Source organism: Notothenia rossii (assembly GCF_949606895.1).
Source record: "Notothenia rossii genome assembly, chromosome: 4".
Classification (NCBI taxonomy): Eukaryota; Metazoa; Chordata; class Actinopteri; order Perciformes; family Nototheniidae; genus Notothenia; species Notothenia rossii.
Genome location: NC_136902.1, coordinates 80,811,356 through 80,826,023, shown reverse-complemented (window position 1 = coordinate 80,826,023; position 14,668 = coordinate 80,811,356). Strand labels below are relative to the sequence as shown.

Genomic DNA, 14,668 nt, shown 5'->3' with positions numbered 1-14,668 from the left:
AAAGAAAGTGAAGACACTGCTGAGTTTAACCTTTGTCCTTTCACTGTGTCATACAAGAAGCCCCCCTGTAAGGGAGTCAGCTGCAATTACCAACTGCCAATCTAATGCTCCATGTTCTCTGAGTGTGTGTGTGTTAGCATGTCAGTGCTGGCTATTTGTCCTGTTTCCCCTCCCACGATCAACATAGCTGGAATAGTTTTAGGCTGGGGTCACACTTCACTGTACTGCCCAAAAAGGCCAGCTTGCTGTAGCTGTCTCAGTGTCCCTCTGTGCACCCGTAGTGCACAGTGCATGTGAATCAGCCTTAACATTATGGGAGCTTTTCATGGTCTGTAACTTCTCTAATGTGAATTTCAAAGCTCAGTTTATACATCACATCTTAAATAGTCTATCCACAGCTAATGCAAATGTCTGCACACAACAGCAGAAATATTAATTGAATTTCCCCTCTTCTCCCCAACTTGTCTTTTTTCTTCTCTATCTTCTCCTTTGTCTCTTTTTTTCACACTTCCTTTCTTCCATACATGACACACCTTTCATAATAATAGCTTATCCACACGTCCATTAAAAACTACTTATTAATTATGTATATCTCTCTAATGTATCCACTATGGCACCAATGTTGATCTTCATTGATTTTGATAAGATTTATAGGAGCAAAAGAAATCTGAGAACAAGAGAAAGATAACGATCAAGAAATTAAGATGTTTTCTTCCTCTTTTCTCTCACACATAAACACACACATACACCACATGCAGTCCATTTTTTACCAAACATCAACAAAAAAATTGCAATCCTAGTTGTTTTTTATTCTGCACGCTCTCTGTGTCTGTCTCCTACTCTCCTACTTATCCCCTGTCTTTACCTTAGCTTACTCTGCTGATGCTCATGCCAAAGACATCCCAATGCAACACACACACACACACACACACACACACACACACACACACACACACACACACACACACACACACACACACACACACACACACACACACACACACACACACACACACACACACACACCCATTAACGAAGCAGAATAGTGCAGACAGGAAGATACGGGAGAGCAAATCAAATATATTGATTTAGGAGGAAGTTGAGAAAGTAAGGGGTTGACAAGGCAGGCACACAAAGGTAAGAAGAACTCAGAGAGAGACAGCAGATACGTGAGTGAAAGTGACTGAGTCGGAGAGAGCAGCAATAAGTGAGTGGAAGAGCTGGAGTAAACTGAGGTATCAAGGTGACTGTCTGCAGAGCTGCTGGCAGGATGTGCCGCTGAGAGACAAATAATGCATGGGCAGAGCAGAGTTGTGAAAGCATGAATAAAGCAGAGATCCTGGCTGATACTCACTAATACATAATAATTGTGACACTGTCATTCTCATGCTCTCTGTCTTTCTTTTTTGCCCTGTAAATACAGTATTTCTCAATTAGGTTTGTTTTAAAGTTATCCTCAGTAGCTGTTTCGAGCTGCCTGGGTGTGGTAAAATGCAAGAAAAAGTTAACAGTAATCATGTTGTCCTGCAAAAGAAAATACGGTTGCCTCAGGCCAACGAGTAACAATTATGACACCTTATTTTGACCTGTAATTGTAGTGTCTCCCTCAGACTTGTCTGTCATTTCGAAAAATGCCAGAATGCAGCTGTGAAACCACAAATGAACTCCCAGAGACGGCCTTACAGTGATGACAATAATTGCAGGTTGTAGCGTACTAAGTGGCAGGCTTTAAATACACAATATTCAACAATAATCAGCTTCTCTTCCTCTTCCTTTTACTTTTTCTTTGTCTACGAACCGCTCTCACACACTGGTCTTCCCAGGATATCCTGCCGTTTGGGTACCCTGTTTGCCACTCTGATACCAAAAACAGGATGTATGTGATGTATGTACACAGGAAGGGCAAAGGAGAGAGAGAGTTGCCATAGTAACGTGAGGGTAAGGTGGCTGTCAGGGGATGACAGCACAGAAAGGTTGATGGATATGAAAAGAGAGAGACACATAGAGAGGTGGAGGTGAGATGAAGACAGAGAAAGAGGGCAATAGTTCCAGAGGGAGAAAGAGAGAGAGGCAGTGTGGGGAAATTAAAGAGCAACAGAAACCCTCCAAACTTGGCCGACAACGCCTCAGCTGTCACAACTCATTCAGTCTTCTCCTCGCCATCTTGTATTTGCCAAGTTTAGCTTTCATTGCGCTTGCTCCGATCACAAATCTGTCACTGTAAAATGAGGCTTTAAATTGTGTGCTGGCATTAGAAAAAGGAGGAAAGGCCAAGAGATAGTGTGATATGTACACAGCATCAGTGCTGGACCTTTATCACTTGGCTTGTGAAGTTACTCCCACTAAAAGTAATGAATTCATCCACATTTAAAGTTTGAAGTACCCACATCCACATATGTAAAAACACCAGTAGTTAAAGTAGTTATTGGTATAGTTCATCCTGTCCATAGTGGCTGTGAAGATTCCTAATGTCAGATAGAACTCAAAATCCAACATCCTAACATTTAGCGGGGGCATAAGAGGTTTCAAGAGTAAAGGTTGCTGGGAATTCATTTGGCTCCTGGGCCAGCTAGTATCAGACAGAACCGCACAGAAATAGGAAGAAGAAAGAGAGAACATTGCAATTTTTACTAATTGATACCCTTTCTTTTTTAGACGATCATTTTTTTCACAGTGGACCAGGATTTCTTTTGTAGGCATTTCCGATGATAAACTGTGGTGCTATTGCTTGAGTCACTCTAGATAAAACACATTTTTTACATATCTGTTGATCGAATCAACTATATATATATTAACAATGCACAATGTACTGCGACCAGTAACTGTAGATTGACTTGAAGCGAGACGCAAAATGATTCTCTCATATGATTAAGGCCATTCTGAAGGCCATGGTCATAATGTCCACTAGAGGACACTAACGAAAGGTAATCCCAGATGTCCAACTGGACAACAGTCCTCCTGTCAGTCACTGTACTCAGATAACCCCCCTGGAAAAACACACACACACACACACACACACACACACACACACACACACACACACACACACACACACACACACACACACACACACACACACACACACACACACACACACACACACACACACACACCAACCCACATTTATATACAAAACATCTACGAAGTGAGGCAATTAAACCACACACAGTAGTTTTGCATTTTTTCCTCTCCCCTTATTTTTTTAAACAAACACACTCACACAGTCTCACAGTCTTTCATCAGAACTACCCACACCCACCCCACCCTTCCCAAGAGAGTGTGTGAGGTTGACTATCCCTTAAAGGAAATGGGTTACCTCATGCATTGGACAGGGCAGTTACTGTGCCACAGCTTCTCTGTGTGTGTGTGTGTGTGTGTGTGTGTGTGTGTGTGTGTGTGTGTGTGTGTGTGTGTGTGTGTGTGTGTGTGTGTGTGTGTGTGTGTGTGTGTGTGTGTGTGTGTGTGTGTGTGTGTGTGTGTGTGTGTGTGTGTGTGTGTGTGTGTGTGTGTGTGTGTGTGTGTGTGTGTGTGTGTGTGTACAATCTATTTTACCTGGTCTTTCAATGGCTCTTTAAACCTCTCTCCATACTTAGAGAGAGAGAGAGAGAGAGAGAGAGAGAGAGATTTTTTGTCCTGATTGGTTGTTGTGTTTGCTGTTCTGGTTTGTTAAACACTGTTTTATTAATGAGGATTTGCGACACACACACACACACACACACACACACACACACACACACACACACACACACACACACACACACACACACACACACACACACACACACACACACACACACACACACACACACACACACACACACACACACACACTCCAGGGTCTGTGAGTTGTTGCTGCTGACACAGTGACCCAGTCCAGCAGATGTAGGTTACCCTTTCTCGCAGCCCTCTGGGTTTCCGCTCATACTCACTGGTGGGGAGTCACTGTTGCTGACGCACAGCTAAAGCAGTTTATAGTGATACTGTTTGCTTCTAATTTTCTCACTACTGCATCTTTACACTTGTGTTTTCAGGCTCTGCAGAAGTTAGCAAGCCAGTACCTAAAGAGAGACTGGCCTGGAATCAACCCTGATGACCAGAGAACAGACTACAGGTCGGTGTGTGTGTTTGCGTGTGTGTGTTTGTGCATATGATATTTAGAAGTATGCAGCCATAGGTTTTCTCCTAAAACACAGCTAAAAAACTATTTTGCAAGTTGCACCTCTCGGATGTAAGCAAAACATTCATGCTGAATTGCTCTTTAATTTAATTTATTATATTCATCCTTCATGAGACAGGTCATTCACATTTGAGTAATTATTTACTGTAACAATGTTACTGATATGCTGTAGGAACCAGAAATGAAAGCATTAACTAATTTGAACTGGTATTAGTTTTGTGTTTGTCTGTGCTAATAGCAACTACTACAGATATGTTCCCCTTCCATAGAGTCTCCCTGACCTGCATTGGTGTGAGGAATAAAACAAATCAGCAATTCTGCAGGACAGCTTTATAATTGTGTGATATATTTCTCAAGGGAGTGTAAGTTGTACAACAGCAACCATTCAGCATTTTGTGCCTTTTCTCTCCCTCCAGGAATGTGTATGCAGTGTGGAGGTCGTACTTAGAAGGAACCGTGCAGGTCAGCCAATCCAGGCTCAACGTGTGTGACAACTACAAAATTCAAGTATCAGAGCCCGCTAAGACTGTGAGACTGTATAAGGAGCAGCAACTCAAAAAGGTGGATGGATTTGTGGTTATCGTTTCCTGAAGCATTCTGTGTTCTCTTTCACTTTCTACGAAATCCTTCTACAGTATGCACTCACACTGAGTTGCTGTGACTCAGGTCGGTCGGATCTTTCTCTAACAACTTGCCGGTTTTCCTTTTTTCTTCTTCTTCACAGACCATAGATCAGTTGAGTGGCATTCAAGCAGAGCTGCAGGAGTCGGTGAAAGACTTGGCAAAAGCCAAGAAAAAATACTACGACTGTGAGCAGGTTGCCCACGCCATTCGAGAAAAGGCCGACATAGAGGCCAAGTAAGATCACCGTGTGTGTGTGTGTGTGTGTGTGTGTGTGAGAGTGTGAGAGAGTGAGAGAGAGAGTGAGAGAGAGAGAGAGTGAGAGAGAGAGTGAGAGAGAGAGAGAGAGAGAGAGAGAGAGAGAGAGAGAGAGAGAGAGAGAGAGAGAGAGAGAGAGAGAGAGAGAGAGAGAGAGAGAGAGAGAGAGAGAGAGATAGATAGATAGATAAACACCATCATGAAGGCTGAAAGAAGCAATCAATTACAAATGTATAGTGTTTTTATGAGTCAGAAAAACCCCAGATAAAAAGGGACCAAAACAACACAAGATCATACGTTTGGATGTTTGCATGCAGAGGATGTCAATCCAAACAATAAAACTGAACCAAGTTGTTCCAAATGTAAAATATAATTTGTTGCTGTTTGTTCTCATTGATGGTCAGAAGCCCATCAGATATAAAGTGTTTGCTCTATAGCTTTCCAGGGAGATTGAAATGCACTTGTTATTAATTATATATCAAGTTTAATCAGCTTTCTCACTTAATAGTCTGCTGAGTAGAAGAGGGCTTACGTTTCTACTATGAAGCAGTGTTTCACAATCAGCACAGACATTGGATCCAGTGCTGATGAGTGTGGTTTTCCTGCCAGCCCTAGGTAGCAGTAGCTATGGTGACATTTTCACTTCATCGAATTCTAGGCTTCGAGCAAACGCATGCATCGATTGGCCAGTCAACTCTTTTCTGTTCTCTATCAATCCGTAAAAAGACACAGCCACAGAAAATGACTTCATTGCTGCTTTGTTTGTGTGTGTGTGTGTGTGTGTGTGTGTGTGTGTGTGTGTGTGTGTGTGTGTGTGTGTGTGTGTGTGTGTGTGTGTGTGTGTGTGTGTGTGTGTGTGTGTGTGTGTGTGTGTGTGTGTGTGTGTGTGTGTGTGTGTGTGTGTGTGTGTGTGTGTGTGTGTGTGTGTGTGTGTGTGTGTGTGTGTGTGTGTGTGAGATTCAGCAGAGAGAAAATGTGAGGCATTAGTCATTGTCGGGCACAAGAACACACAGGATGGAGTTGGTGTAATAGCAGCGACGTCACACACACTTCATGCTTTTAATGCCCACCTACATGCATAAAGCACGGGGACATAGGTAGAACCACAACAAACACACACTCAAACACTTAGCCAAGTGAATGGGATACGCATGGCCAGTTTTAATGCGCTATAGAACCAAAAGACAGACCACACACATCCACACAGGCTCACTGTATCATTTCATGGGACAGGTCATTCTGATGTCACCATCAATATAAATCACGCTGGCTGGATCAGGCTGAGATTTATTGTTGCTTAGCTGCAGCCTGTTCATGGTCAATATACAAGGTCTGCTCTGAAACAGAGGTTAGAGATCAGAGATATGATGTTGTAGAAGTGCCTGGATCTTTTTCTCCTTTCAAATGTACTTTGTCGGTAATTTGTCATAAATTAAATATATGATTATGCTTATATTCTTTTATATACATTTGTTTGAATTATAATAATTTTCAAAATGAACTTCTGTTTTGTTCTTTCAGGTCTAAACTGGGTCTTTTTCAGTCAAGAATTAGTTTACAGAAAGCAAGTGTAAAGGTAAGGGAACTCTCTCACAAAGACACAAACACTGTAATCCCCTTTCAAGCTAACTCTTTTAAACCATTATACAAAACACTTTGTCTCTCTATTAAGAACATTTAAAAGACACTCATGTACTTTCCTTGAAGCTGTAAGCTCTGATCTGCTACTGTAATGCAGTAATGCCATATCATCTGTCTCTATCATTTCAGTTGAAAGCCAAGAGAAGTGACTGTAACTCCAAGGCAACACACGCAAGGAACGACTACTTGCTAACGCTAGCAGCTGCCAATGTTCACCATGACCGTTACTATCATACTGATCTACTGCACTGCATACAGGTAATTTCACAAAACTGGATTTAAAGAGTGGAACGGTTTGAGCGGTGTGAGAGATTATCCACATCCTTGCAATGAATGTGGACATTTTAATTAGATAGAACATTTCTAGGCAGCTGATATTTCAGTTTGTAAAAACATTTATTCAACTACAAGTACTGACTTAAGACTATCGCCCGCTGATAATACCCAGAGGGATTTTCCCAGGAAGGGGACACATTTCGTTGGTTCCTAAATTCAAAGGCAGAGGGTACTTTGAATTAAAGCTGCATTTGGAATAAAACTTATTCCTTTTATGAGTTCACAAAGTCAGACCCCCTTTCAGCGTATACCAAGTAGTTGGAGGGAAATAAAGTCATACATGAAAAAGTGATGATTTTCAGGTTCTCAGTCTTCAAAGAGAGTCATGAGTTCTCTGGATTTGTGCTTTGAAAGGGGCTTATGTGAGAAAAAAGAAAATCCCGCAAAATGAGACATCCTGATGTTTCCTTTTACCGAATGATTGGTAAGCATGAAATTGTTTTTCCCACAGAGTTGAATGAACTGAAATAAGGCCAGAGGAACTCTCAAGAAGCTTTGAGGAAGTTTGGCCCTTTAAAAAAACTGTAGAAAAGATTACAAAAGTGAATACATTTGCTAAATCAGTGATGTGTACTTTTTTATGTGCAAATTCATCTTCTATTTTGAGCTTATAATCAAATCCGACACCATCATGACATTCATCGCGTTTTTTCATCATAGTTGTAGGAAGTAGGTTTCCTGATTTTCTTAATGTACACATTTGATCTGATCAAGTAAACATGTTCTGCAACTCAAAGTGATTCATTTTCACACAATGCAAATTAGCTGTCACCACTAACAATTATTTCATCAGTGGGAGTTTGCTGTGTGGAAACATCTGGTGACCTTTCTAGCACGTGCACATAAACAAAACACTTGAGGACGTTTGACTAAAAAATCTCTTGTGGTTTAAGACAAGACACGTACACATTCACACAGGTTGGCAGACTGCTCTATGCATCGAAACACGCCTCAGATTCTGTGAATAACTTGAGCCGCTGAGTAACAGTGAGGTCATCCTTTTGTAAATGCTGTGTAAACATGTCAATCTGACACACACCATTATGCAGTATTTATATAGACACACAGACATCACATGTGGGATGTTTTTGTCTGTATTCTGACATCCATTAGTGATGTCTGATTACTGATTTGGTAGTTAACACACACACAGACACTTAGGGAGTGTTACAGCCCAGTTAGAACACATAAACACCATGCAATTTATAAAGTCATTTCAACATTTGTGAATTTGAAACAAACAAAACATAGAAAAAGGAATCTGTAGTTTTTATATCAGTGATGTCTGTTATGCTAAATGGGAATATAGTGAAGAAAGAAAAAACACAGGATAAGGAGACACATAAGAGTAACAAGGTGACCCTGGAATTTTGTGATTTGATTTGTCAGTCTAAACCATAAGCAATCTGTAATATTGATTCTATCTGCTTCTCTCTCTGTTTATTATTTGTTTGCTTTATGTTCCCCCCCCCGCAGTGTTGTGTTATTTCTATCCTCACATGCTCGTCCCTGTCTCCTTGTCTCTCACAAACTCGGCCTTAGGCGTGTTCGAGCATCTATACTACGAGGCCATTCTAAATAATAGATCCTTAGCTCCTTGCGACAGAAGGACAGGACTGCAGGGAAATATGCATGTGCACAAGTACATGCGTGCAAACACACAGATAGAACGAGGGACATTGCTAGAGGGAGTCAATCTGCTCATCCTCTCTCCCTCCTCTTCAGCTTTTACTGTGGTGTGTATAGGTCCTCACCTGAAAGCCGCTGACAACAACACTTCTAACAGGGGGGGGGGGGGGGGGGGGGGCAACAATTTGCAAGAAAGTACAAGTTCTTTTCACAGTCTTGGCTCCAGAGAGATAAGTGAGAAACACAGTCCAGAAATCAGCACAAATGGATTATGAATAGCAGCCATACAATGAAAGTAAAAGCAAGACGTTACATCACCCTAAAAGCACAGATTGTCTCCATTTAAGACTGCCATTATATTCAACCTTTAAAATCCTTTCCGTGCTCTTAGTACATTGCATTGCCATGAACACTATTCATCAGACACAGCTTGTGGAGGACATTTTAGAATAGAAACATAGACTTCTAAATGTAAATATTCAGATATGTTACAGATATTCTGACAATGTGTCAGCTCAAAGTGGATCAAGGCATTTCTGTCTTTAACCCCGAGCCATATAGAGGATAATGGGCGGAATGTGATAGACAATAGAGGGGATTTCTAAACATTGGAGACTTGTAATTAAAAGCCTTGTTTGAATCTTAACTTCATAAATACTGTCTGTGCGGTCTGTGGATGCAGCACTAACACCTCACACTGAGCTACTGTCCTTGTCAATGCGACAGTGGTAGTGAAAGGGCAGAGGAGGCTCAAACTGCTCCACGTCTCCCTCTGCTGTTGGCTGGCGATGCTCTTACCGACCATCTTTTAATTCCCCTGCTAGACACGCACTCACTCTCACAATTAGACCTCTGCTGCCCTGTCTGGTCCTCTGCGCTGTACTTATTGTTCAGCCTGATGCAGTCATTCAACCCAAAAACAAACACACACATACAATGCCCAGGATGGGGACGGGGCTTTTTCTGGAAGCTGACTCACTGGGTTTCAACCGGTTTCAACACTACCGTAAAAGGATGGAAGAAGGAGGGGAGGAAGAGAAGAAAGGGGGAGGAGGAAATGAGCAGAGTGATGAAGGAACATTTATAGAGAAGTCAGCCAACAACCCACCCTTAATGACATAATTTCCTTCTCAATTTCCCATTGTTTTATAAGTCTGAGTATGTGTGTGCAAAGGCTACATTTGTTTGTGGTGTGTGCATATTCAAATAAATGTTTTTTTTTATATGTTGGCTCTCTGGGTGAGAAAAAGACATTTTTAAGGTGATCTTGTAGATTTGGCCTAAAGCATCACTCTGACCAGCAAAGAGTGTGAGCTTTTATAGAGTACCTTGGCTAGAAGAGTGTGTGTGTGTGTGTGTGTGTGTGTGTGTGTGTGTGTGTGTGTGTGTGTGTGTGTGTGTGTGTGTGTGTGTGTGTGTGTGTGTGTGTGTGTGTGTGTGTGTGTGTGTGTGTGTGTGTGTGTGTGTGTGTGTGTGTGTGTGTGTGTGTGTGTGTGTGTGTGTGTGTGTGTGTGTGTGTGTGTGTGTGTGTGTGTGTGTGTCTGCGGTCTCTGTTTTTTGTTGAATTGGAATCCGAACCCCTTCACCTCACCCTGCAGCTGTGAGAATGCTGTCCAAAGAACACACACGCACGCACACACACACACACACACACACACACACACACACACACACACACACACACACACACACACACACTCCTCCATACACTCTTTCTCTCCGTCTGTTTTTCGCTTTTTCATAACTTTTCATAAGTTTACTCTTCCCTTCTTCTCCTCTCTGTCCTCTCCAATAACCTCTATCGCTCCTCTCTGTCTGTTTGGCACCGCGGCCTTCCACTTGGCAGCACTATCAAAGCTCCCAATAGAAATGCTGTTCATTTAGAGTTAGAGTGCAAACACCATTAAAAACGTCTTCAAATCGGCACTTCAGTTCCCACCTCTAATGATTAGAGCTGCTCATTTTCAGTCATTCCTTTGAATTTGCTCTTGAATACATTTGACATTTGAATATGGATCCTTTGAGTAAAACGGTTAAAAGCTTCCGTTGAAGCAGTTGAATAAGGAAATGACATTGGCTTAATCCATTTCTTACTGTAACCTCTCTCTCCGTCCTGTAGGCCTTGGACGGCAGGATCTATGAGCACGTGAAAGACTACCTGGTAGAGCTGAGTCGTACCGAGCTAGAGGCATCGCAAGCCTCTCACAACACCTTCCAGTTCCTGTTGGACAAATCCACCAGGGTGAGTCAGATGTGTGGAACAACACAGACCTTCAGCCCTCATGTATAAGTTAGTTGAAATGCAGTTGTTCCGGTCTTAAAACAGATACTGTCGGGAAAAGCTTCTAAACATAAAGTCACATTCTAAGTGATTTCTTTTGCAACAAAATGTATTTCTCTGGTGAACTTGATGCAACCTCATAACATTTTGAGTTCATTCATTATTACTAGGCCCTGTGTTTGCATAGATTACACAGTATGGGGAAATGTGCCTAGGGTTGGTGGTTGGAAGCGTTGTTCATATACGGTAACTTAATAATGCAGGAAAAGTCAGTATGAAATAAAAACAAATGCCTTGGATATGTGTTTTGCATTCTTGTTTTTTGTTTAAAGGGTGCAAACTACTCCATATATATTTGAATCAATTAATTATAACGAGATTCATTAATTTAAAAACCAAAACACCGCTCAGCAATTTGTTTTCATGAATACAGAATGTGTGCAGAACAGCTGAGCACAGTGCCTCTCAAAGCACCTGCAGATAGGATGGTGTGTTATTTAACTGGTTTCATACTTTACTGGAGTTGAATTACTTTTCTCTAAAGGAACTTAACTTGTCTGCACTGCTATCCATGGCAAGCTCTTTGACCAGACATTGATCCCATTAAAAAGCAAATTACAAAAAATCTGAGTGAATATAAAACACTCACCAAATGGAGACTAAAATGGTGGCTGTAAGAGGTTTGTAGTTGAATCCATGCAAAGGCAGGAGAGGCTGTGGTCAGTGAGGATTCTCTGATGTCACAGTGAATAGATCCCAATCTCCTTCTGTTTTCCTCTCAGGTAATACAAGAATACAACCAGCAGTTGTTCATGCAGGAGAACCCAGTGTTTCACAAAGCACACGACTTCCAGTTCCAGCCCAGCGATTGTGACACGGTAAGAAACACAGTTTGTATATGAACCTGTTTTAGACAACAAGATAGTCACTCAATCTTCCCATTCATTTCACTCTCAAACACAAACACAAAGTTAGTAATTAGCCTCTTGTGTTGACACATGAGGACGTCTCCTCCCACATGCTCTCTCTCCTCCGATATTGTACTGTACATCTCTGGCTAAAGTCCTTACTTGCTCTTTAGCAGTCGAGTCTCTGAAACAGAATTCATGTATTTTTATTCTTGTACTTTTAGAGAATCCCATTAATAAATCCGGGGCTGAGAGTCTTGCCAAGCTGGAATTCCACGAGCCAAGCCTCTTATCATTCTTATTCTCGAGAGACATCCTCGGCTCTTTTGTTTTCCAGCTTCATGTCTTTATGGTAACTCTTCAGGACGGAGTTGTCCAGTTAACTATAGTGTCTGACAGCTCAACAAAAGCATGAATCTGCTGTGTTCTAATATGAATCGTTTTAACATCAAATGGAATGTTTCCACTGGGAGATTTTCTTTGTAGTCCTAGCTTATTTTCATCATTAATACAAGTTACACACCCTTTTTTCTTTTGTATTAAATGGTTGCTGGACGTTTGAAAATATTTCAAATGGTCGTTTATCGATCTAAAGTCTTTGTTATCAGAATGCAGCAGTGGGCAGGATGCTGTCTCACCCCTCTGGGGGCGTATTAAGTATTTCTGGCTAGAAGAGATGTCTCCCGGTGGACCTTGGTCCTCTATGGCTTTCCTTTTCTCTTGTGCTTGAGTCATGTTGTGCTCTCTTGATACTCAGCTTCTTTCCCTCTTTCACACTATCACTGTGTTACACTTCTTCCCCTCCCTGACATAAACTGGTAACATTTCTCTAAACAACAAAGTGCTTCCCTGTATCCCCCCCAATCCTGTTAACCTTTGCTAACACTTTTCCCTCACCTTTTTTTCCATTAACCCCTCCTTGTGTTTGTGTGTCTGTGTGTTTGCATTGCTGCTCTTGCGTGTGTGTGTGTGTGTGTGTGTGTGTGTGTGTGTGTGTGTGTGTGTGTGTGTGTGTGTGTGTGTGTGTGTGTGTGTGTGTGTGTGTGTGTGTGTGTGTGTGTGTGTGTGTGTGTGTGTGTGTGTGTGTGTGTGTGTGTGTGTGTGTGTGTGTCGACGCTTGCCTTTGTGTACCAGACTCTGAGCTCGGTGCCGCAGTTGGTGGACATTGAGCCGTCGCCCGTCAGTGCCATGAGAATGACCCTGGCACAGGTAGTCTTAACTGTTGTTAGCATTCTTCACTCTCATCCCTGACACCATGGATCATCTACTCCATTCATCTCTATCTATGTATCTGACTCAGCCTTGATACATCTTTTTAAAATGTTTGACATTTTGCATGCTACTCTTAATGCAAGACTACAGAGCTACTTAACTCTCCAACCTATTACTGCTGTTTGCTTAAATGCCCGCTACTTTGTATCTAGCACACTTCATGCTCCGAATAAAATCCGATTTAGATTATTTGATTTCGACATTATGTTGAAAACTGATACAAATCCCAGGATTGTCTAATAGCGTGATGAATTAATGTAACCGGTTAGCGTGGGATCATCCCTGTTCTAAAACACACAGTAGTGTAGACGTTACAGCCTGTCTAGCAGCAACGCAAATACAAGGGAACTAGTTTGTCTGTTTATCATTAAGCGTCTTTGAGTCGTGAAAAGCGCTATATAAATAAAATGCATTATTATTATTATTATTATTATTATTATTATTATCATAGTAAAATAACCCAAAATAGACTGTTGCACGCTGCAACGTAACAGCATGGGTGTGACCTCATATGACAAAATGAATATTGCTGGTATAAAAATAAAAAATAAACCTGATGAGTATGTGTGAGGTTTTGAATTACTGGTAGGATGCACAGTCACAGCTTCAGTTGTATCTTGATTGTAGCTTTCCTTCTATGCAACAACACTGTAACTTATGACTATTCCAACCAATCCTACCTTATCTATCCTCCATTACCCTAGTCGTTACTTTTCCATTCATTATGAGACAAGTCAGTCAGTTAGTTAAGCTTTATTAGTTCAGAAAATACCGTTGAGATCCAGTTGCCTCTTGTACGAGAGACCTGCAAACAGATTACATAAATCAAGTAGACAATAACACAATTACAATACACAAAACACGGCCATCACCCATTCACATAGCCATACTAATTAAAACAATCACAAATATTACTAGAAGCTAATATGCTTTAAAGTGTTTTAGAGGATTTAGTGTTTCTCACTTCAAGCTGTGTTGCCTTTCTTTTCAGTAGTAAAGTGGATAGTAGCATAAAACGGTCTTACCTAAGTCAGAGTTTGAACGAGGAAGCTTTGAAGACATTTCTCCTGTGATCTGGTTCTTAATATGTAATTGTATATAGACGGATGATCCCGCTGCTGCGTGCATATTCTTGACTCTTGTCTATTAGGGAGTAAATAAGGCTAATTATCTTAGTAGCAGTATTTTTACTATATGAGCTGTGATACCCTGCCTCATCCAACGGCTCCATGATATTGAGCAGGGAGCTGTATTTTCTGGATTACTGAATACCGCTGTTATGAAAGTGACTCCACAGCACCATAAAGCTTTGATACTGTCATCTGTTGCTGAGTAATGCATTCGCAACACACAGATGACTTATCAGATACTGTCATCTTTTTTCTGTTGCATCATCTTCTGAAATTTCACGTAAACATCGCCTTCCTGTAGATACATGCCTAAAAGGTTTGGTTGTATGAATTTTGCTTCAAAATAAGGTAATGGTTGACAGTATGACAATCTCTGTACAAGTTTATTCTCTGACCACATGTCAAGATACTTGCT

At 41.3% G+C, this 14,668-nt stretch overlaps 2 protein-coding genes across 4 annotated transcripts in view; one reads left to right on the top strand and one right to left on the bottom strand.

Annotated features, from left to right (window-relative positions):
• The window catches only part of p2ry2.1 (purinergic receptor P2Y2, tandem duplicate 1), a 30,971-nt gene extending 27,992 nt beyond the window's left edge, over positions 1-2,979 (bottom strand). Inside the window, exon 1 of the mRNA XM_079677359.1 lies at positions 1,587-2,979. The gene's annotated coding sequence lies outside the window, so the exon portion shown is untranslated. The remainder of the gene's footprint in view (positions 1-1,586) is intronic.
• fchsd2 (FCH and double SH3 domains 2) overlaps positions 1-14,668 on the top strand; it is a 57,862-nt gene that overhangs the window by 21,610 nt on the left and 21,584 nt on the right. For 2 of the 3 annotated variants that reach the window (XM_079677351.1, XM_079677352.1), the window contains exons 4-11: positions 4,032-4,111; positions 4,594-4,738; positions 4,902-5,035; positions 6,578-6,632; positions 6,827-6,955; positions 10,782-10,904; positions 11,726-11,821; positions 12,986-13,060. In XM_079677351.1, coding sequence (XP_079533477.1) covers positions 4,032-4,111; positions 4,594-4,738; positions 4,902-5,035; positions 6,578-6,632; positions 6,827-6,955; positions 10,782-10,904; positions 11,726-11,821; positions 12,986-13,060 — 837 coding nt within the window. The remainder of the gene's footprint in view (positions 1-4,031; positions 4,112-4,593; positions 4,739-4,901; positions 5,036-6,577; positions 6,633-6,826; positions 6,956-10,781; positions 10,905-11,725; positions 11,822-12,985; positions 13,061-14,668) is intronic. The other variant, XM_079677353.1, reaches the window with a different exon arrangement.